Here is a 22,624-nt window from a genome sequence, read left to right on the forward strand (position 1 = left end):
CTGTCTGGTTTTTTTTCTTCTTTGTCTCTCTCTCCTTGCACACTGCCTGTCTGTCTGTCATTTTTTTCTGTCTGTGTCTCTCCCTATGTCCTTAGTGCCCTCAGTGCCTCCTTCCTATGTCCTTAGTACCCCTTCCTACGTCCTTACCTTAGTGCCCCAGTGCCTGCGTACTGTGTCCTTAGTGCCCCCAGTGCCTCCTTCCTATGTCCCCATCATTATCTTCCAGACTTTGTCCCACCCCCGATGCCAGCCTGCCTGCCTGCCTCCCATCCCCTTGAGCATGTATCCATTTAAACCCCTCCCCCCTGCGCCGACCCTACCAAGCACACCAGAAACCACCGCTGACCCTCCCAGCTCCAGCAGCGTCCGAGGCACAGTAAACACGCTGCTTCACGGTCCTCGATTGGCCTAATTTCCTCTGCCGCGTCTCCGATGATGTCATCAGGGAAGTGGCAAGGGAAATTAGGCCAGTAGAAGGACGCGAAGCAGCGTGTTTACTGTGCCTCGGACACTGCTGGAGCCGGGAGGTTTGTGTTCGTCTCGCGGTGGGTCGGCTGGGAGGGTCAACGGGGGTTTCTGGTATGCCGGGTAGGATTGGCGGCGGGGGGAATCACGGCGTGTTACCTCTCGCCGGTCCTTAGACACGCACATGCGTACTCTTACCTGCCACAGCCCAACAGATCAGGGAACACGGGGTAAGAGTGCGCATGTGTGTGTATATATATATAGATAGATAGATAGATAGATATAGACTATACAACTTAATTCTGAGTGAAATATCACTTTTTCATATTGACCCACTGAGACAGAACAAAGCTAATCACAAATACAGTGAGTTAAATGAACCAAGCAAAGCAGCTATGATAATGGTATCTTAAGAGATCACACAACAGCAATACTAAAAATCCTGCATTTCAGGAGGCCAAAGGAAGGGCTATTTCTGCTTTGGGATAGAATCTGAGGGAGCGCACTTCTTCACGCGTGATGATGGAAAGGGAGGGGGGAGTACCAAAAGCAGGGCTGGACTTAAGATTTTGGTGCCGACAGCTCCACTCGAAAGGGTGAAGATGACAGTGGCAAATGGTCTTAAAGCACAAGCAAGCAGACCTCCGCTTTACCCTGGATTTGGTGTCTAGGCAGTTTCCTAGGGGAGCGAGTTGCGCAGTGGTTAAAGCTACAGCCTCAGCATCCTGAGGTTGTGGGTTCAAACCCACGCTGCTCCTTGTGACCCTGGGCAAGTCACTTAATCCCCCCCATTGCCCCAGGTACATTAGATAGATTGTGAGCCTGCTGGGGCAGACAGGGAAAAATGCTTGAGTACCTGAATAAATGCATGTAAACCATTCTGAGCTCCTCTGGGAGAAAGGTATAGAAAACTGAATGAATGAATAAATAAATAAATAAAATCTGGGCCAGAATTACCATATATACTCAAAAATAAACGGAGGTAACTTTTGTTTTCTCCCCCCCCCCAAAAAAAAAGGGGGGGAAGGTTGACTCAAGTATAAACACAGGATTTATACTCAAGTATAGGTATTACTTGTCCAGTTGTCTGCAATCCCTCCTTGTCCTGTCCTAGCTGGCTCTATACCAGCACCCCCTACTTGACCCATTTCAGGCCTTCACCGGGCTTGCCTTGAGCCCTGATGATCCAGCGGTGAGCTGGAACAGGAGTGACTCTTATGGTATCCTATCCTGGCTGGCTCTGCACCCCCACCTCCTGCTCAACCCATTGCAAGTCTCCTTGACTTTCCTTCAGATCTGGTGGTCCAGCAGCGAGCTGGGACAAAAACAACCCCTCCTATGTCCTGTTCCAGCCGACTCCACACCACACCACCTCCCTCCTGCAACTGAAAAGGCCTACCTTGCATGCTCCTCTTACGCTCCTGCCCCATGCAGAGTCACTAAAGGAGGTGACTACTGCAAGTTGCCATGGCAATTTTGCGAGACCACCTGGGACAATAGAGGTTAAGTGACTTGCCAATGTCATACGGAGCTGCAGCAGGAATCAAACCCAGTTCTTAGGTCACTTGTTTGAAGAAAAATTAAGAACCTGGAGGGGTACAGTTTGAGGTAGAACAACGAGGGGAGCCAAAGGGGTACTGAGAAGATGGATAGAATGCATAAAGATTCAAGATAGGAAGATCACAGGTTGATTCTATGCCCAGTGGAAAGAGTGCAAGATTAGATAGATCAGTGTGTCTCAAACTATGTACCACAGCACAGTAGCCCCAAAGAGATTCCAGAATATTACATTATTTGTAAAAATTCCCTTCATAAGTATGCCCTAAAATAGATTACACTTTTGTTGCGTACGCAAGAGTCTATCAATGTTATGAGCATCTGTGTGAGTAAGGATTCAACCATCCAGCTAAGCATCACTCTTTGATGTGATTGGTCCTTGAAAACTAAGGGCAAGTAATTTTAGTTTTATTTTTTATACAGTAGTTATCCTAACTTGAACAACAAAGCAATCAAGACTTTGTTACCATTTGGATCTTCTTATCTTTATGAACTTGGATTTTCAGCTCCAACAGAATTGAAAAAAAAAAAAAAAGAGAGAGAGAACTGCAGATGGTGAATGATGAAATGTATGTTTGCCTGTCAACTATCAAGCCACATTTTGAGCTAACTTGTATTCAAAAACAAGCAGATCCATCACATTGATCAGCCAAGTCTATTCAATCTATTTTAGTTTCACTGTTGTTACAATTACCCATACATAGCTTAAAGAACTTAAAAAAATTTTGTTGGTTCTGCAATTTTATAATTTCAATTATGTGCCATGAAAAACATGTATTCCATTTTGGGGTCCTTTTATTAAGGTGGGCTAACCGATTTAGCGCATGCTAAATGCTAAGATGCCCATAGAATATAATGGATGCTTTAGCATTTAGCGTGCCTTAATAAAAGGACCCCTTAGTGTGCCATGAAAAACATTTGCTCCATTTAGGGCTCCTTTTACAAAGGTGCTTTAGGGCCTTAACGTGCGGAATAGCGCATGCTAAATTGCCACGCGCGCTAGCTGCTACTGCCTCCTTTTAAGCAGGCAGTAATTTTTCATCTAGCGCGTGCTATAGTGTGCTCTAAAAACGCTAGTGCACCTTAGTAAAAGGAGCCCTTAGTGTGCCAGAGCAAAAAGAAATAAATAAACACAAGAGACACCGACACTAAATCCTCAAACACCAGAATCTTTCATTCTCCTTCGTTCCCTGCTTCTTCATTATTTTTGTATACTCCTATCCTCCTTCCATTCTGCATTCTCTTATCTAGTTCTGTTCTGAGATCCACCCGCAGATCCTTCCCCTCTCCCCCTAAAAAAAAAGTCCAAACATACACACGTCAGAAAAAAATTACAAAATACAAAAACACAATTTAATATGCAAATAATACAAGTTTAAATAAAATGCCACACTACTGCAGAATCAGGAAACAGTCGCCACAAGCTTGAGAAATCTGCTGCGATTATTGCTTTTCTCCAAGAGGCACAAACTGAATGTCATGTTTCATTGGGTTTACTACAGCAAACATCTCAAGATTGCAAAAAAAAATATCAAATTTCATTTGATATGATTCCAATAACATCTTAATTCCAACTACAGAATTATTTTCATTCAAGTACCATTTTTTCATAATAAAAAATTTTACCAAAGCATTTTTAACCACAGTGTAAATCCTTATTCTGATTTCTTGACAGAAGAAAACAACATGCCAACTGTCGCTCTGAAATTTCTATTCCACTTAGCAACCGAAGTGAATTACAATTTACATACACAACCAGAGACAACAATACTGTAGAGTCATTCACAAATTAAACATACTAGCCTTCTAGAATGTCAGGTACACATGTTTAAAAAAAACAGCTGTAAAAGCTACTTTGGCCTACATTTAAAGCCAGTTTACCCCAATCTACAAATATTAATGGATTTGAACTATTTTGTACTATTTTTTGCACAAAACTGTTTTCACCAAAATAATCACCTATAAGATTTATTTTAAAATATATATATATATATATAAAAACTTACTCATCTCCATCTGGGCAGATGCCTGTGGTCTCATCATATTTTGTACAATAAACATCCGGGCTATAGTTAAAAGTCCCATCACGCCTTCGTATGGGTCTACGGCGACGTTGATTAAGAAAATGCCAATGAAAACAGGTGAAGGGTCTATGTTGAGTACATTTGTGCTGCAAGAAGAGGGGACACTGCTCTGTCCTAAATTCTTTCAGATACCTAGAAAAAAAAAGGAACTGCATTATGTTACAGCACTAATCCTATTAAAGTTGCATATGTGAAGCACCGAAACCTAAGTATTTATTGCAGCACAAGCAAAGCTACAGTCCCACGTGTATATGCAACCTGATCGTAAACTTTAGATGTAGTCTTAAAATGCAGCAATTGTATTACACAGGATCAGCTACCTAAAAGGGGAGATGTTTCCATTCAATTACGGCAAACCTCGCTGTTCTCGAAGTGTCGGTACTGTCTGCTGGTTTTCGTTATATCCCTGCCACCCCAGAATGTTAGAAAAAAATGCGAAATTTAAACATCTTGCATGAAAAAAATAACAAAAAAACTTTGAAAACTGCTTCTCCGATTAAATACGCTACGGTACAGCCTTTTCACGGTTGCTATGCTGAAAGGGAGGGAGGGGGGCGTAATTGCACAACGTGTGCATCGAGGGGGTGGGTGGAATTCGACAGCCTCTGGAAACGGCTATGTTAAGCAGCAGTCTCGCTCAAACCAAATGCAATTGATAAAAGCCAAGATTCGTACGTTGGGGTTTTTTTCGGGCAGTCCCCTCCTACTCCAACACAGTTACACTTTTTTTTTTCAACTTTTATATGCAAAAAGCAGACCGATAAAATAAACTGCCAGAAAATACCACCGAAAAGATTGTAACACAGATATTAAGACGAGAAGAGTTGCCGCTGCTGCAGCCGCTGCAAAGAATTCCCTCCGCGTAGCCAAAAAGAGCCCCTCCTACTTCTCCCAAGCACCACAGGAAAATTCTCAGAGACCAACTACGCCACGGTCCCGCCGTAAACGCCACGCGTCACCGCGGCCCTTACGCTGCGCCACCAGCGTAGCGACTTTTGCAAATGGGGCCGAGACGGAGGGAGAATTAAAGACAGGAGAAAAACGCAACGATTTTTAGGTGAAGCTAATCCCTTACCGGGAGAAAAATGGGGGTGTCTAGGCCCGAGCCCGCCCGTTTTTCCTTTGCATGCATTTCAAAATCCACAGGAAGAAAACCGCAAGCCTCAATTTGCACCATTTTTAAAGCGCGCCGCAGACGGGACTTGCTTTGGCCACCGCGGTTCCCGAACCTTGCACTGCATTTCTTTTCCTTTCCGCTCCCCTCCCCCGGTTGCATAGCTTCGGGACGACCAGAAGAGCCCGACGGCCCCTTGCCGCCCGTACGGCCCTTGTACTTACGTGTAATGAGTCGGCTTCTCGGTTTGCGGAGAACCGCTCAGCGCTGTTTTCGAAACCGACGGCATTTTCAGTCAAAACAATGCTCGGCGCATGCGCAGAACAGGACTGACTTACACTCCGCAGTAGGGCAGCATGGGCAACTGGCGGGATAAACAAACACCGCCCACTTTGCCTTATTTGGAGGTTTTCAGCCCACCCTTCAAGAGTACATCAAACCTGTCCACCTAATTGTGCTGTCTGTAGAATACAGAAACGGTTAGTATTTAGTGCCCCTGCTTTAGAAGTCCATCTCCAGAGTCCTAACTACTTCTGGGATTTCTGATTAGGGTCAAGGATTTGATGTGCTGAAGGTGCTTTGTTCCTGGGGCAATGGAGGGTTAAGTGACTTACCTAAAATCCATAGTGGGATCAGGCTAACGTGTAACTTGGTATTTGTTTTATATGCCATTTTCTTCTGTTGGGTAACACTGGCCAACACTCCATATAGTGAGCACTGAGCAGCCCTGAACAAATGCACAGACCACTGACCTGCATTAGCTCTGTGGACAGCAGTATTAAAGGGGATGGGGCTTGTATACTGCTTTTTCAAAATGGTTTACACAAAACATATTTTAGACAGGTACTTATTTTGTACCTGGGGCAATGAAGTAGTAAGTGACTTGCCCCGAATCACAAGAAGCTGCAGTGAGAATCAAATTCACAATCTCAGGGTGCTGAGGCAGCAGCTATAACAACTAGGCCAGGGGTCTCAAAGTCCCTCCTTAGGGCTTGCAATCCAGTCGGGTTTTCAGGATTTTCCCAATTAATATGCATGAGATCTATGTGCATGCACTGCTTTCAATGCATATTCATTGGGGAAATCCTGAAAACCCGACTGGATTGCGGCCCTCAAGGAGGGACTTTGAGATCCCTGCACTAGGCCACGCCTCCACTGTATAAACTGCTATCCATGTAGCTATGAGGTTTAATTCAGGACAAATATTTTGCTAGCCTAAATTACAACACATAATTATATGAGTAATAGATGAATATTGCCAAGTATACATTGAACTGGTGAACTTTAAGAATTTTAACAGCAGTATCCATGCAAAGTATGATGAACATAAGTTGCACCATACTGGGTCAGAACAAAGGTCTTCTGAGTCACAACTACCTGCTAGAATCCCTAAAAGTACATCTTTCTTAAGCAGTGGTTCTTCCAAGTCTGCCAAGCTAATCACTTTTTCACCAGAAACCTGTCTACCCCATCCCGTTTTTATCAGCATAGCTAACCATATTGGGTTTGGGTGACATCATAAAGCCCAAAGAGTGGGACCATAGGAGACAGTTCTATTAGTGCTGAGCCAATATTGAGCAAACTTTCTTTGTCTTTCATTGTTTGGCATGCCTAATCATTTTGACATGTTTACACCTGTAGGTGAATGTTTTGATATTCCTGTCCAGCAAAATAAAGATGGATGGATGGATGTAGTAATACAGTTATTTTTGTACTTGGAAATACCCATAGCCTTCTGCCATATGCTCACTTGCATCATTTTTTTAAATTGTGCTCCAGTGAAAAAAGTTGATAGAATGATTCCTAACAGAAAAGATCATCGTCTAATGATATAAGTTGTACTGAAAAGTGACAATGCAGCAAAATGGATTATTATACCATTATAGTGTATATATATATATATATATATATATATATATATATATATATATATATATATATTGAAAGTCCAAAAATCCATATTCATTCAGTCTGGATTTTCAGATTTTTTTTCCAGATGCTAAGGCAGTACTTTAAAATTTTTTTAAATATAAATGAGATATGAACAAGCCAATTTTTGTTGATTTATTCACTAACAAATACAGAATGCTTCACTTATAAAAATGGGTATATTTACAGGAAAACATACAAGAAGCTTAAATGTCACATTGACTTAAACCATATTAGAAGAATCAAAGAAAACATAGGTATTTTACAGTAAAACCTGTTTTTGAATGTTAATTTTTCCTGTTAGTAATATTTACTATAAAAGCTCCAGCTTCACCATGTCTTTCCCCAAGAGTCTGGATTCTTGAGCATTCCAGATTACTAATTTTAAAGGGTCTGGATTCTCAGGTGGTCCAGAATCTCTGGCATCTGGAGTTTTGGACTTGTATTATACAGGAAGTGAAAGTGAAAGAATGCTACATATAGGGCAATCTGAAAGTCTCACTCTTACAAAGCAATTCTCTGGAAATCCCCATTTTAAAAATGTATTTTCTTAGTCTACACATCCTCTGTACTGCAGAGCAATTATCACAAATGATATTTACCAGTTAAAAATGTTTGATTTTCTGGCACTCCTGTGTTGGCTAGGGCAGCATTTTCCAACCTTTTTGCACTTATAGATTGGCATATTGGCTGAGAAACTTTGAGGACTGGGACCACTATTCCCCTCCCTACTCAGCTTAAAAGAAAAACTGAGCTGACAGGGCAAGCCTCTCCAGATGAAGATCTCTCCCTGATGGTGTCAAAAATGCTGCTGTCCTCCTCAGCAGTCTGCAGCAGCAACTTAAGCTGCCAACACTCGCACTGAAAACTGAGCATGTGTGGGTGCTGAAGATTGCCAAGGAGGAGAACAGCATTTTCAGCTGCTGAGGTTTGAGATCCTTGCCAGATACTACTAACATTACTTATTTATTGGGATTTATGAACTGCCTTTTTCATTAAGAAATTCACCCAAAGGTAGAGAATGACGGGGGGAAAAATTTGTCCCCAGCCCCACTCCCATCACCCTGAGCTCGGCCCCGACCCTGCCAATTCAGTCCCTGTCCTTGCCAGCTCCGTCCTCTCCCCATCTCCACATGCTTTGTCCCAGTCCCCACACACCCATCTGCACAAGCCTCAAATAGTTATGAATTTATACTGAACTTATTTTATTGAAGTATAAAAAGAAACAATATTCTGTACAATTGTCATTTTATAAATCAGCATACAGAGAAAGGGAGTCTAAATATACAGCAGAAAACAACAACATCCAACAAGAGTGAAAAATGCCTTTAGAACTGGGACAAAAATACTTTATTTCAAAATATGAGACCCGACATGGCCAGTGTTTCGACTCTTGCCTGCTTCATGGGCCTTTTTTCTTTTCAAAGTGATTTATTTCAAATTTAATCAAAACTTTTTCTCAAACTAGTAGCGACATGTACTCTCCTCACTATGTGTCTGGCATTCAGCTCTGGAAGTTACATCAGAAGGAGGAACGCGGCGGCAAGAAGGTTCCCAGAGCAGCAATACGTGCAGGACACTTCCAACTGGCTGAAGTTGTTAGCATGGCAGAGTTGGAGAATGTACGAACGCACAGAAAACCACGCAGTGAGACATTTGGAACTTCGGGTCAGAAAATCAGGCTGTCACTAAACCAGCCAAACTGGTTTAGCAACGATCATAAGAACATAAAAATAATCTTAAACCAATGGTCCATCAAGCCCAGTAGCCCGTTCTCACGGTGGCCAATCCAGGTCGCTTGTACATGGCCAAAACCCAAGGAGTTAGCAATATTCCATGCTACCAATCCAGGGCAAGCAGTGGTTTCCCCCATGTCTTTCTCAATAACAGACTATGGACTTTTTCCTCCAGATGATTGAACAATTTTGCACATCCGGCCCATAGTTTCCCCTTTTTGGCCAGGAAATAGTGCTTTCACACAGTGATAGGCATCCTGGCCCCCTACTAGGTATGAACTCTACCTCTACAGCAGCGCTATCACTATTCCCGTTTTCTCTGCTATCTCCTCCCAGGGCTATAGCCCAGGTAACTTATCATTGCATAGTCACCAAGAGCTAGAGGGAAAGTTGCCTTCAGGACTAAAGCCCTTAGCTATAGGAATTGTTTAGGGTGGGCATAGGGGGAATGTGCCTCCAGCCCCTCCCCCCCCACACAAACAAAATGTTGCCAGCATTAATACTTAATTTGTTTCCCTTCCTTACCTTTGGTAGCTCAAAAGCAAGGAAACTAACACCTCTGTCCTGAGGTTTGTTATGGACTCGACAATAATCTCCACTCACTGTCCTAGATAGGATGATGCAACTTAATTGTTGGGGAAACTAGGCAATCACCTACTACTACTATTCATTATTTCTATAGTGCTACAAGACGCATGCAGCGCTGCATAGAGTCACAAAGAGCAAGAAAACAGTCCCTGCTCAAAAGAGCTTACAATCTAAGCAGGCGAAACAGACAAACAGGATGTCATGGATACCCTCACCCCTAACCCCCTTCTAGGAAGTTTTCAGAAAAGACTAATATTTGGATTGAAGAAACATGACCATATCAGTCCTTACTATCATTTGCTGCATTGGCTGCTGGTGGAGGCGCGAGTACTATTCAAATGTTCTTGTATCTGTTTTAAGTTGATTTGAGGATTGGCCCCAACTTATCTTTTATCTCATTTCGTGTTGTATAGTCCTATAAGGAAAACTAGGAATTCACATTTATTTGCTTATCCAAAAATTACAGGTTACAGATACAAGACTTTTTGGGATAAGACTCTTGCATTCCAAGCAGGTAAACAGCAATTTTGGCTGGGTAAATACATTGGTAAAGCTATGTTGTCTTAAGGTGCATTTCGTAAAGAAATTAAGTCAGCACTGTTTGACAAATTTATTTCTTAAACATGGGTACTATTGTTAGCAAAACTCTACTTTGAGTATATCTAAGTAACTGTTGTATTTTTAACTATTTGTATTTCGCTGATTGTCCATCTTTTTTCTGTGTAAACCGCCTAGAAATCGTTTGGTTATGGCGGTATAGAAGAATAAAGTTATGTTATGATATTATACAGTAATCAGAAGTGTATGCAGCTATTTCACAATGTGCTCCTTTTATTGCCAGGATATTTTTAGTGTATTTTTACATTTTCCTATCTGTTAGCAGAATAAAATACATGGAACAATAAGTTCTCAACAGGGCAGTTGGGATTAGTGGAAAAAAAGGAAATGTTTGTGTTTTATAAGCTGAATGGTATAAATAACCACTCTTACTCAGCTGTGATAAATAGGGCACCCTATTAACAGTTTTCAACACATTCCTATTTGCATGCTGTCCATAGTCAAAACTGTTTAATTTTGACACCATCATGGCAACTGTCACTCAGTTATCCAACAGCACCGCCTGCAAATAAGGGCAAAAGTTTTGAAATGTTGCCATACACATATAAGGCAGCATAATGATTAGTACTATCTAAAGAGGTCTACTAATGATTAGCTCGTGTTTGCAGCAGACGTGTGCAAATTGCTAGTAAAAGAACCCCTAAAAGAGTGGGAGCAGCGCAGGCCATTTGGCGCGGCTCCTCGCGCTAGAAATTGCTAGTGCAGTTTAATAGAAGAGGCCCATAGCTATTTCAAAAATATCTTTGTATTGTTGATGGAATACCCAGATGTATATGTTTTTAATCATTGTAACCCGTTTGGAACTTTGTGGTTAAGTGGGATATAAATGTGGAACTTTTAATTTAAAGTATTTAGTAGCTTCAGCACATGCTCACGTCCACTTTTCACAATCCCAATCCCAATGCCTAACTTTAGGCAACATGTAGAGAATGACCCCCCTTGATGTGCAAGGACAGGCAGGCCTTGTGCTAAATTTTCTGGTTGGAGTTGTGCTGCTGAAGGGGCCAGCCTATTTGTGACAAGTGCGTGACACAGTTGACTTGGAAGTAAGATAATAAGGTAAAAGGCACTGGTATTACCTGTTTATATGGAGGGGGAGGGGGAGGAATCATACTGACAGTGGGGAGCAGGGGGACCAATTTAGCATCCCCTTTGCGACTGCTTCGTGAACCAACAGCTGACAGCAAGTAAAGCCGGGCTTCCCTCCCCGCCCATGCTGGGATTTCCCCAGCCACCGCCGATCAGGTTAAAAACGATTCCCTTACCGCTAATGCTGCTGGGGATTCCCTTTTTGATGCTTTAGCGGCTGGGACAGTTCATGCTTCCCAGACGCAACAGGCCTCGGAGGGGTCGTTTTCAGTGGGAACCTCTCCATTTTTAACGGGAAGCATCTCCATTTTGTTTGCAGCCTCAGGTGACTTTCCCCCTGTATTGGAAAAACAGGGGCAGATTTCTAGTGGGTTCTCTGCTTTGGCAGTGAGTCCAATTGGGCTGCCAGGGGGGTTTCTCCCTGATTTCCCTTTTGCCTTATGCAAGGCTTATTTTCAAGTGGCCGGGGGTCCTGCTTCCACCCCCGGGGATCTCGGAGGGGGGAATTCTCTCCGCATCCATTCCAGTTTGGCCCCCCCTCAGTGCCAGGAGATCCTACCTTGAAAAGGTAAAGACACAAACCCCCCTCCTTTACTAAGGCACACTAGCTGATTTAGTGAAAGGACCCCAAAGAAAACTAGAGAAGGTGATCGGTTGCCTTCTCTGTTTTTCTTTGCATTTTTATTCAAAATATTTGAGGGGGGGGGTTGCTCTCCCCATGCCTGCCCCCAAACTACATCTATGCTCTCATACCTTCCAATTCTTTCTGGGAGGACCCTTCTCCCTTTGCCTCTATGCCCCATAATTTAAATCTGTTCCTAGCAGGCACCACATTTAGCATTATACACATGCAGGAAACATTTTCACTTAGCAAATATTACCCAGCAGCCAAGTGTTTCCTCTCCACTTCAACGGGCAATCAAGATTTGTAATGAAGAGTCTCCTGGTCATACAGCAGAGCTTATGGAAAGAAGTGACTTAATTAGTTTACTCATTCTTCTAAATAGAATGAAAGACTGGAAACTATTAAGATTCAAGAGTAATCAAATTTAGATACAAAGCACAGTCCAGTGTGGAGAGAGGCACTTAAGTTCATGATACACCAAGTGAAACATGTTTGAGCTTTTGATACAAAAAATTGCATTCAGTATCAATCAAGAAACCAAACACTCAAAATAATGAGCACAAAATTAAAATATGGTTAATCTTAAAGTTGTAGAAGCAGCAAAATTTTAATTTGAACTTATTCAATGGGAAAATAGATTTTCATTAAGATCTTTTTTTTTTTTTTTTTTTACATTTTGTGCTTAAGAAAATATCAATGTTTAAAGGATTAAAAGGTCATTCTATAGACCAGAGCTTCACAAATTGGGAGGTCAAGACCCAAAAATTGTGTAAAAAAAGCCTTATTGGTTGATGTCTTTCTTTTTAAACTTAGAGTTGCTACAATCTTGTAAAAAGGGGGGTTAGTTTTTATGTAAACTACCTTGACTTCTTTTGAAAAAGAAAAGGTGGTATAGCACTAATGTCTGTTAACCAAATGAGTCACTAGGCTAGGGTCCACTCTGATCTACTCCAGTCTCCATTGTCTCCTTCACTTCCAGGCTTACCAAGAACTACATCAAAGGCCCATATTCATCCCCTTGAGGATCACCTCTAAGAGTCAGAACTCTAAAGAAATACTCAGTGATCAGCCTAAATAATAAGGGCCAAAACCAGTCAAAGTTCTTTCCTCAAGGGCTCTTTTCTTATCGGAGTGAGGAAATGCCCTTAAACAAAAATATAATTTCTTGGCTTCATTATCAGTTCCCAAGGTCTACTTCAGAAGCTGTCTATCCTCCAAACCTGAAAAAATCCAAAGGGTATACAAAAGGCCCTCTCACTAGTTGTTCTCTCAATGGGAAAACATATGCAAATTAGTATTCAAAGCAGTTCAACTCAGAATAGTGAAGCCAAAACAGAGATGTTCAGTCTCAATGAACAGGTGTAAGTCAGTACAGTATTGAGGGACTCCCATGCAACTTTCTCTAACTAGCTACCACCACCCACTGGCAGGACTCTATTTATCCATCCTGATATGAAAGAAAGACTCCCAAGACCTAGTCTCAGAGCCATGTTTGTCTTCTCATATTCTTTCCTTCTAAGGGACTTCCTTCTGGGATTACTTTGTTCCTATGATGGGAACTACACCTGGTCACATGATATAGTAGGTGTAGAATAAACATAAACCTGTATGGTGTCACAATCTAGGTGGTCTATCCATAGATGCATCATTATTCAGCTCCTCCAGGGGCATCACCCAATACGGGGTCACAACCACAAAAGACTACCCCCACCTTTTACAAAACTACACAAACTTTTTTAATGCCAACTGGCACAATGAATGCACTTTGAGCTGCTCCAATGCTCATAGAAACTCTGATATAGTCCTATGCAGATGTAGTCAATTTGATTTTGATACATACCATTTGGAGAGGTCCATGTGTACTGATGATGTTTGTGGTGTTGGAAATACGTATTCATGATTGACAGTTGGCTTGTTTTACAAAATTGTACTAAGTTATCACTAGCTTAATTTCTTTCTCCTTTGTCGTGCTTTTGCAGTGAAGTCCCCCATAATGATCAGTAGATTTTATTTCAGTGTTTGATCTATTTCATTTTGAAGTTGTTTGTAGAACAACTCTACATTCTCATTTTCCGCTTCTGTCGTTGAAGCATATACTTGGATCAAGGTGACATTGATTGGCTTTCCCTGTAGATGAAGTCACATGACTATTACTACTAACATTATACTTTAATATCATCTTTGAAAGCTTATTGTTGAGGATGAATGCCACACCTTTTTTTCCTCTGTTTCATGACCAGAGTAGCAGATTCAATGCTCGTTTGATTGAAATTGGCCCTGTCCTGTCCATTTTAGTTCACTGATCCCTATCAAATCAATTGGGTTTTTTTTTCCCCATTTGATACTTAACAATTTCTAATGTTTGTCGATTCATGATTCGTACGTTCCATGTTTTTATGTTAAGAATATCTTTACAGCTTCTGATCTCCCTTTTCTGTCCAGCATCATTAGCATCCGGACGGCCTGGCGGCTTTGATCCATCAGCTTCACAAACACTGGACATATTCAGGGTGATGATCAGCTCCTTTCTAGTAGCACGGTGAGTGCCTTCCAACCTGGGGGGGGGGCATCTTCTATCACTATACGTCGATTCATGTCTCATCATCATCAAGTTTTCTTGGCAGAATATAGAAGTAGATTGCCGGGCCTTTCTTCTGCACAGTATAAATTTGATGTCGCCGTTGTCGCATCAAACGCAGTCCTCTACCTCCAACACTGCCCGTCTGCTGCTGTCCAGATGAGTGGTACATCATTAGTGTGGCATCTCCACTGAAACCTGTCTGCCTTGGGAGGCCCTGCTGGTAGTGAAACTACTGAGGGCATAGCTTTCAGCTTCTCAGATGCACTCAAGCTCAATGAATAGAGACACTACTAGAAAAGATATCAGCAAGGTACTAAGAACCTAATCTCTTTTTTAAACTGCATACTGTTTATGTCCCTATAGGTGTTGCAGTATCCGCCTCCTCCCTGATTGGCTGCTGCTGAATTGAGTCCTGTCTGCTTCCTTCCTTGGTGGGGGAAGAGAAAGTACGACGCCGAGAGGAGATTAGTGTACACAGGCTGAGGTTCCCAACTGTGGTGCAATCCACACAAGTAAACACAGTCGTCCAGAGGGGAGATGTAGTAACCGTCGTCTGTCAACGCTATTCCCCAGCCGCAGCTAATTGGCTAAGCTAGACTTTCCCTCGCTCCGGAGAGAGCGCGCGGGACAAGCGAAAACTCTCCAGCCAATAGCGGCAAAGAGCGTAGGCGTTAGCGTGGCGACGTCATGGCCGGTATAAATAACGGGGCAAGCGGTTGCGCGAGAGTGACGGTAGTCGTTGAAGAAGCGCGTGGGGTTGGTGTTAGTGCGCGTGTTCCGGTGACCTCCGCGACTCTTTCGGTAAGGTGTTAGTGCCGTCGTCGGTCCTGTCGACGGCGGGGTTTCTGGTTTTGTGGCGAGTCCGTTGGCGGCGGGGGAGAATGGCGGGACGCGGGTTCCTTATGATGTCCTTGTCCGGCTCGTTCTCCTCTCGCCCTTGCGGCGACCACCAGTTCCCGAGCGCGCTTCGCTGCGGGGACAGACGGAGGAGGCCGGAAGCGACGGGCGGCCTCGTCAGCTCGTAGAGGCGGCGAAGTGGCGTGGCCTGAGCTGTCGCCATATTTCTGCCAGACTCCGGGCTTTAGGCAACGTGCGGCAGCGCCATCCTGTCCTGGTGGTAGGCAGAAGGCGCCAGCCGAGGGCGCGTTGATAGCCGAAGACTTAGGCCTCCTATTGATCACGTATTCCTCCTAATTAATTTTTATGTAAAAAAAATAAAAAAAAAAATTTTTGCAGTCCTAACTGCGAAATTTCTCTCGCCCGTTGGCGAGCAACATGCAGGGATTAGGGGGTAGTATAGGCCATCATCCCTAACAAAGGCGGCATCTGCTTCCTAGTAGCCAGGAATAAAGATCGACGTATGGTGGCACTGTATTTTGAACCTAAAGTACTCTGGTATGACTTTCCTTCTGGTGGAGAACAGCTTGCATTGGGAAGGAAGTGTTCGTTTGGTTTGCACGCTGTAAAATGACTGCCTACCATGTTTAATCTCTTGGATGTTTTGACCATTTTGTTGTGAGCCGGAAGCTATTTCCTGTTTGGTGGTGTGTGTGTGTGTGTGTGCGCGCGCAAAGCTTCCCCCGGCTCTGAATAAACTGAACTGTCCTTTCGCAGGATTGAAGGTGAGATACCATGGCACGTACCAAGCAAACGGCCCGTAAATCCACTGGTGGGAAGGCTCCCAGGAAACAGCTAGCCACTAAAGCTGCCAGGAAGAGTGCCCCGTCTACGGGTGGCGTTAAGAAACCACATAGATACAGGTTTGGAATGTTTTGTTTGTTTCTGATACATTTCGTTTATGCTAGGTGGGGTTTGGAAGAGATTTTATTTATCCTTGCTAGAAGGGGGTTCATGAGTGACTTTTTGTTTCAAACAGACCAGGAACAGTTGCCCTGCGAGAAATAAGGAGGTATCAAAAATCTACTGAGCTGTTGATCAGGAAACTCCCTTTCCAGCGTTTGGTACGAGAAATTGCACAGGATTTCAAAACAGACTTGCGTTTCCAAAGTGCTGCTATTGGAGCTTTGCAGGTAGGTGAAGATTTGTCTGCATATTTTGGTGGTGACATCTTTGGAGTAGGACTTTGTATCAGGTACTATAGTATGATCTGCATGATGGGGCACTACAGGATGATTGAAACACTTCCTAGAAAAATTAGGTGGGGTGATATTGCAATGCTTCAGTAGTTAGCTCTTACTGAGCTATCCAATTAACTCTATATATAACAAGTTATTTCTGTAGAATTAAGCTGTACATGTTGCCCTACTAGGCCAGAGTTAAGGTCCACTGAGTCCAGTATCCTATTCAGAATCTGATGGAAACTAGTAGTTCTGGTTCCAGCAGAAGGGGGAAGGGGATGACATTTGATATACTGCTTCTGTTTGTTTAATTAAAAATCAAAGCTGTTTATATATTTTAGACAGGATTTAACTATACCTGGGGCAATGAAGTGTTTTAAGTGTTTGCCCAGAGTAGCATAGAGCTGCAGTGAGTTGAATTCAAAATTAGAGAATAACACGGTGGCAGTTACCTGCAGGTAACCCACCGAAACGATCGTGGGGGGGGGGGAAGTGCTTATTGCAGGCACTAGGACAAGGCCATCCACTGTCCTGTGGAGCGGTGAATGATCTTGTACCCGCAGTTAAGGAAGGGAAGGCACCATGGTCACCTCCCTCCCCCTTACCTTTGTGGCACTTTAGTAAAGAAACTTATTGAAGCCGGCGAAGCTTGCTTGCAGTCACTTGTGTGTGGACGGAAGCTTCTCCTCTGATGCAACTTCCGGATGTGTTGGAGAAGCTTCTGCCCACACACATGACTGTAGGCAGGCAGGCTTCGCCGACTTCAGTAAGTGTTTTTACTTAAGTGCCACGAAGGTGAAGGAGGGAGATTCTCGGACTGCTGAAGGGCAGTGAAGGAAGGTGAGGGAAGGGTGGATGCAGTGGGGGCGGTGAAGGGGACAGATTTTTTTCCCCTGTGCCATTCTCTACTCAACCTCAGGGTGCTGAGGCAGCTGTTCTAACCACTAGGCCATTCCAAATTAAAGGAGAAATCAAATCAGTTTCAGCCTTAACTGGTCCGGTACTACCTAACCCTGACGGAAAATGCCCCCCCCACCCAAAAAAAAAAAAAAGAAACAGCCTTCTCTGGGCCTATCTTGTAAAGGTTCTGGTGGTCTTTCAGTGTGTTCAGGGTAGAAGCATCCTCGGTTGCTCCTGCACAGGCTGGCTTCCTTTCGTATTTTCATGGGGCTGCTGTGGCTGCCATTTTGGAACTGGGAATAGCCTAAGCAAGATCAAGTTGCTGTTCAGACCAACTAGGGATGCTCCTGCCCTGAAAATGCTATTAGACAAGCAGGCCCTTTATAAGGTGGTGGGGATTGTACAGTTTCTGCCAAATGAGTAGGTATTTTTAGCCAAAACTTGGTCAACCTTTAATCCTGTTTCTGCAGTGGCCAATCCAGGTCACAGGTACTTGGTGCAGAACAGTAATCTGCCATATATGGCTGAACTCGTATGAACATGAGAACTGCACTTAAATATAAGCTGGAAATTTGTGGCTTATTGTTTTTAGCTGAGTTCATAAGGCAGCTAAGTACTGAAAAAATATATGCACCTTGTGTGACTAAGATGTGTTGTGTGTATCTTTTTGTTGCAGGAAGCAAGTGAAGCATATTTGGTTGGCTTATTTGAGGATACCAATCTGTGTGCCATTCATGCTAAGAGAGTTACAATCATGCCCAAGGATATCCAGTTGGCTAGAAGAATTCGGGGGGAGAGAGCTTAAGTTGTTTTTTTTTTCATAGGTCTAAGATATTTCTTTCCTTTTTTTTAAGACATGTAAATAATTACCAGTGAAGTCTGTTTTATAACTTTGGTTTCAAATCTAAGTAGTCTACATTAAACATTTTTATAACATTTCCTAAATTCTTGTTCGGGTTTCTAAAACCAAACTTGTATTGCTGTATATACTTAAAATATAAACCAAGACTTGGACCAAAAATGGTCTGTTATATTCTAGTAGGTGCCTCCCTCCCATTGCAGGCCTCCTCCAGTCCTGGTGGTCCCATGGTGAGCTGGGACAGGATCCCTTTTTCTTCCTGTCCCAGCCAACTCTTAAAACATCTCTCCTTACAGACCTCTAGAAAGCCCTGCTGGTCCACCAGTGAATCAGGGCAGGAGCAGTCTTATGCTCCTGCCCCAGGCAAGTCCCTACCTAAAATGGCTGCCACAAGTTCCCACAGTCATTAAGTTTGCCATGGAGCTCATAGCAGCTGTTTTAGATAGTGGCTCAGATTGAACAGGAGCATAGGAAGATTGCTCCTGCCCCGGTTCACTGCTGGACCACTAGGGCTTTCAAGGTAAGCTTTCTAGAGGTATGGGAGGCAGGATGTTCTAGAGTTGGCTGGGACTGGAGTGCTTATGGCAAGCTCAGAAAGGCCTACAAGGCATCAAGGGAGAGAGTAGGGACAGGGTGTAGAGCTCAGCAGGGGAGGGGGCCTGTGTGTAGAACCTGGCAGGGCACTTGAGTATAAACCCTTGACTTATTTTCCCACCTCCCTTTTTAGGAGAAAGTTCCCTCAGTTTATTCAGATCGGTTTAGAATTGAGATGTACAGTAAGAGCAGGTATAGCTAATGGTGCATATAATAGTTTAAAGCCTGGAGCTTGAAATAAACTTCTACCTCACCCCTGCTCGATTGGCTAATTGTGTGTAAGTATAAAAGTTGCTTATGGCAAGTATGTTTAGGGGGGTCAGTGGAGGACTACATTTTGTCATACAAAGCTGTTAAGTCAGATTTATATGTAACTCAGAATTAGTACATTTTAAAGTTCTTGCCGCTCACCTCTACTCCAGCTGACAAAAGGGCCAACTGTCCCTAAATCAGTGTTCCCTTTAAGGTACAGCATGCACAACCACACTTTTTAAAGTTGATTTTGAAGGTTGCTGAATCCAGAGCCTGGGTCCCCTGCCTCTAAACTGTTTTCCATGTCACTATTATCCCAGGCTGCAGTTTCACTGGCCGTCTTGTCTTGGTGTAGGAAAGTAGCTGTCTAGAAGCAGCAGTGGCCCTTGACCATGGGCATGACTAATGTGACAGCTTTTAAAAATGTACTTCCCACCATTTCTTTTTTGGTGAGAACTGAAGCGGGAAGTTCTTCCAGCTCCATTTTGGTGCTCAGTTAGCAAGCCTCTTGTATCCATACTTCAGTAAGGTGGTATTTGACCACTGGCAGTTTCCAGAGGGATACCTGTGGTGGCTATGGCTAGCTTTACCTGCAGCTATTTGTTCAGACATGAGTGAGGACCATATACTCAGCCTTACAAGCCCAAGCAAAGTAATGAATAAGAACTGCTTTTAAGAAGCATCGTCACCAACCCCCTTCTCTGGTCTCCCTTTTAAAATTTTTTATCTCAATGTACTTTGCACCTTCCACCTTCCTATCAGTATGTACATTTCATCTTAAGAAATATTCCCTTTTTTCTATAATCGTACTCTATTTTAGTATTGTAAACCATCTAGATACACATTGATAGATGGTATAACAAGTACAGAATAAACTTTTGATTCACTAGTGGCACACGTTGCCAGACTCAACTCCCTGCCTAGTGAGGGTGGTGTGATGTTAAAGGATTTGTAGGACTGTAAAGGGGATTTGTGTGCAGGCAATTTGAAGCTTTAAGCTGACTGTGGTACATGCTTGCTACACATGCCTTGTCTCAAGCATTGGTCCTGGAGGACAAGGATCCCCAATTGCTTCTAGCAGGGGGGGGGGTATAATATAGGGGGTGCTCTGTATGATCTCATCAGTCTTGAGCAAGGTGTCAGCCTTTGCAATCTCCACCCAGCAGATGCTATGGATCAGGAAGTGGGTAGGAGTTTCTGCCTCTAAAGCCATGCTGAGCAGGCTCCCCTTTCAGGGGCAAATGCTATTTAGTAAGGGTCTGGGTAACTTGCTGGCAAGTGTTGCAGATCATTGTCACCAGGACTTAGTAGACCCTGGATGACTCAAGGTTCAGAAAGGGATAATTTTTTGGTGTTTTCCAAAGATTCTGTTCCTCAAGTGCTAGGTAAGTGTTGCAGTGGTTCTTTCAGGGATCATAGTGGAGGTCCAATGGAGACAGCACATAACAGGTTCTCACTTCTCTCTAGCCTCTTTATAGATTTGTTGGCTAACTGGAGATAACATTCAGGGCAGTGGTGCAAAGGCTACTGGCCTTTGGTGCCATAGAGCAAGGCTCAGGCTGATACTCCATGCTCATTGTTCCAAAGAGACTCAGAGGCTGGGAGACTAATTCTGGACCTCAAGTTAGTCATTGGGGCTCTAAAAATGCCACACTTCTACATGGAGACTGGTCATAGTGGCTATGGTGCCAGGGTGACTTGTTTTATCTCCCTATTCTAATTTTTCTGGCTCACAGGCGGTACTTGTGGTTTCATGTGCTGGAGCAGCATTGCTAGTTCTGAGTTCCCCTTTTGCTAGCAATGGCACCTTTTACCAAGGTGATGATGGTAGTGGCTGTGCATCTCAAGGCAGGGATTCAAGTGCACCCAGATTTAGACAACTGGCTCATCAGAGCAATCCAATTCAAATTTCTGTGTAATTACATTTTTTGGCATAGACAAATCAACCCCTCTCCCACACACAGAGTTCATGTTCCTCAAAATGATGGAGTCATAGCTCATTCTTTGATAAGTTACCTCCTAGTTACATATCCAAGTTTTACAGGGAGTGGACTAAGCAGTCTTAAAGATAATCAAAATGGTGTAGAAGCTAGAATTTGGATGCATTGCAGACTTTTTACTTGTCTCCCTGCTAGCAAAAGTAAAGTGGTTTGCTCCAAGTTGTGCAACCTGTCCTGTCTCTGTGAAAGATGGGAAGGTACTTAACTAACTTCCTCATACCCAACAATGGAGTTTCCTTCTACTCAGTTGTAGATTGCAAGCATGTTAACAGAGCTCTCAAACTTTAGCATTTAGAATGGAAACCTTACATTCTAATAGCATCTGTCCAGACAAACTTCTATTTGGCCCCCTCTTTAACACTTCCTGTATTTCTTGATTCCCTAGGACTTGCTACCAATTTCAAGCAATGCCATTTTAATCTTCACATAGTACTAAAGATGTTTTCAAAGGTTAGGATAGCAGCAGTCATCACCTTCCTTTGATAGGAAGGAATTTGAGGACACCCATTGCTAGACAACTAATTGATAAAGGGGACATAAGAATTGCTGCTGCTGGGTCAGACCAGTGGTCTACTCACATGGTGGCCCTTAGGTCAAAGACCAGTGCCCTGAGTTTAGCCTTACCTGTGTATGTTCTGGTTAAGCAGGAACTTGTCTAACTTTGTCTTGAATCACTGGAGGGTATTTTTCCCTATAACAGCCTCTGGAAGAGCATTCCCATTTTCTACCACTCTGGGTGAAGAAGAACGTTCTTATGTTTGTACAGAATTTATCCCCTTCTAACTTTAGAAAGTGCCCTCTTGTTCTCTCTACCTTGGAGAGGGTGAATAACCTGACTTTATCTACTAAGTCTATTCCCTTCATTATCTTGAATGTTTCAATCATGTCCCCTCTTTTCAAGGGAGAAGAGGCCCAGTTTCTCTAATCTCTCACTGTATGGCAACTCCTCCAGTCTCTTAACCATTTTGGTTGTTCTTCTCTGGACCCTCTCAAGTAGTACCATGTTCTTGTATGGTGACCAGTGCTGGATGCTGTTCCAGGTGGGTGGGGGGGGGGGGGGTGTACCATGGTCCAGTACAGTGGCATCATAACCTCCGCTCTGTTTGTGATCCCCTTAATCATTCCTAGCATCCTGTTTGCCGCTGCACATTGTGCAGATGGCTTAATTGAATTGTCAACCAGTACTCCCAAGTCTCTTTTGGGGGGGGGGGGGGTCCTCTCCAAGTACTGCACCAGATATCCTGTATTCATGTAAGATTTTTCTTACTGACATGCATCACCTTACACTTACCCACATTAAACTTCATTTGCCATGTTGCAGCCCATTTCTCAAGCGTGTTTGTCACATTGCAGGTCTTTGCAATCCTTCTGCATCCTCATTACTCTGAATAACTTTGTATCGTCTGCAAATTTGATCACCCTGCTCATTGTACCAATTTCCCGGTTGTTTATAAATATGTTGAAGAGCACAGGTCCAAGCACCAAACCCTGCAGCACTCCACTCGTGATGCTTTTCCAGTCTGAGTATTGTCCATTTACCCCACTCTCTGTTTCC

The 22,624-nt window shown here is 43.3% G+C and overlaps 2 protein-coding genes across 5 annotated transcripts in view; one reads left to right on the forward strand and one right to left on the reverse strand.

Annotated features, from left to right (window-relative positions):
- The window catches only part of UNKL (unk like zinc finger), a 154,178-nt gene extending 139,169 nt beyond the window's left edge, over window positions 1-15,009 (reverse strand). For 2 of the 4 annotated variants that reach the window (XM_033963273.1, XM_033963270.1), the window contains exons 1-2: window positions 5,445-5,577; window positions 4,029-4,238 (exon numbers count right to left, since the gene is read on the reverse strand). In XM_033963273.1, coding sequence (XP_033819164.1) covers window positions 4,029-4,238; window positions 5,445-5,509 — 275 coding nt within the window. In that variant the 5' untranslated portion in view covers window positions 5,510-5,577. Of the gene's footprint in view, window positions 1-4,028; window positions 4,239-5,444; window positions 5,596-13,645 lie in introns of those variants that run through there. The other 2 variants (XM_033963272.1, XM_033963271.1) reach the window with 2 other exon arrangements.
- A 24-nt stretch (window positions 15,010-15,033) lies between these two features.
- Window positions 15,034-19,233, forward strand: LOC117369167 (histone H3.3A). The gene is made up of 4 exons (XM_033963274.1): window positions 15,034-15,187; window positions 16,001-16,146; window positions 16,263-16,416; window positions 18,041-19,233. The coding sequence occupies exons 2-4, from the start codon at window positions 16,019-16,021 to the stop codon at window positions 18,167-18,169; spliced, it is 411 nt and encodes a 136-aa protein (XP_033819165.1). The 5' UTR covers window positions 15,034-15,187; window positions 16,001-16,018; the 3' UTR covers window positions 18,170-19,233.
- Window positions 19,234-22,624: the final 3,391 nt, after the last annotated feature.

Source organism: Geotrypetes seraphini, chromosome 11 (genome assembly GCF_902459505.1).
Source record: "Geotrypetes seraphini chromosome 11, aGeoSer1.1, whole genome shotgun sequence".
Classification (NCBI taxonomy): Eukaryota; Metazoa; Chordata; class Amphibia; order Gymnophiona; family Dermophiidae; genus Geotrypetes; species Geotrypetes seraphini.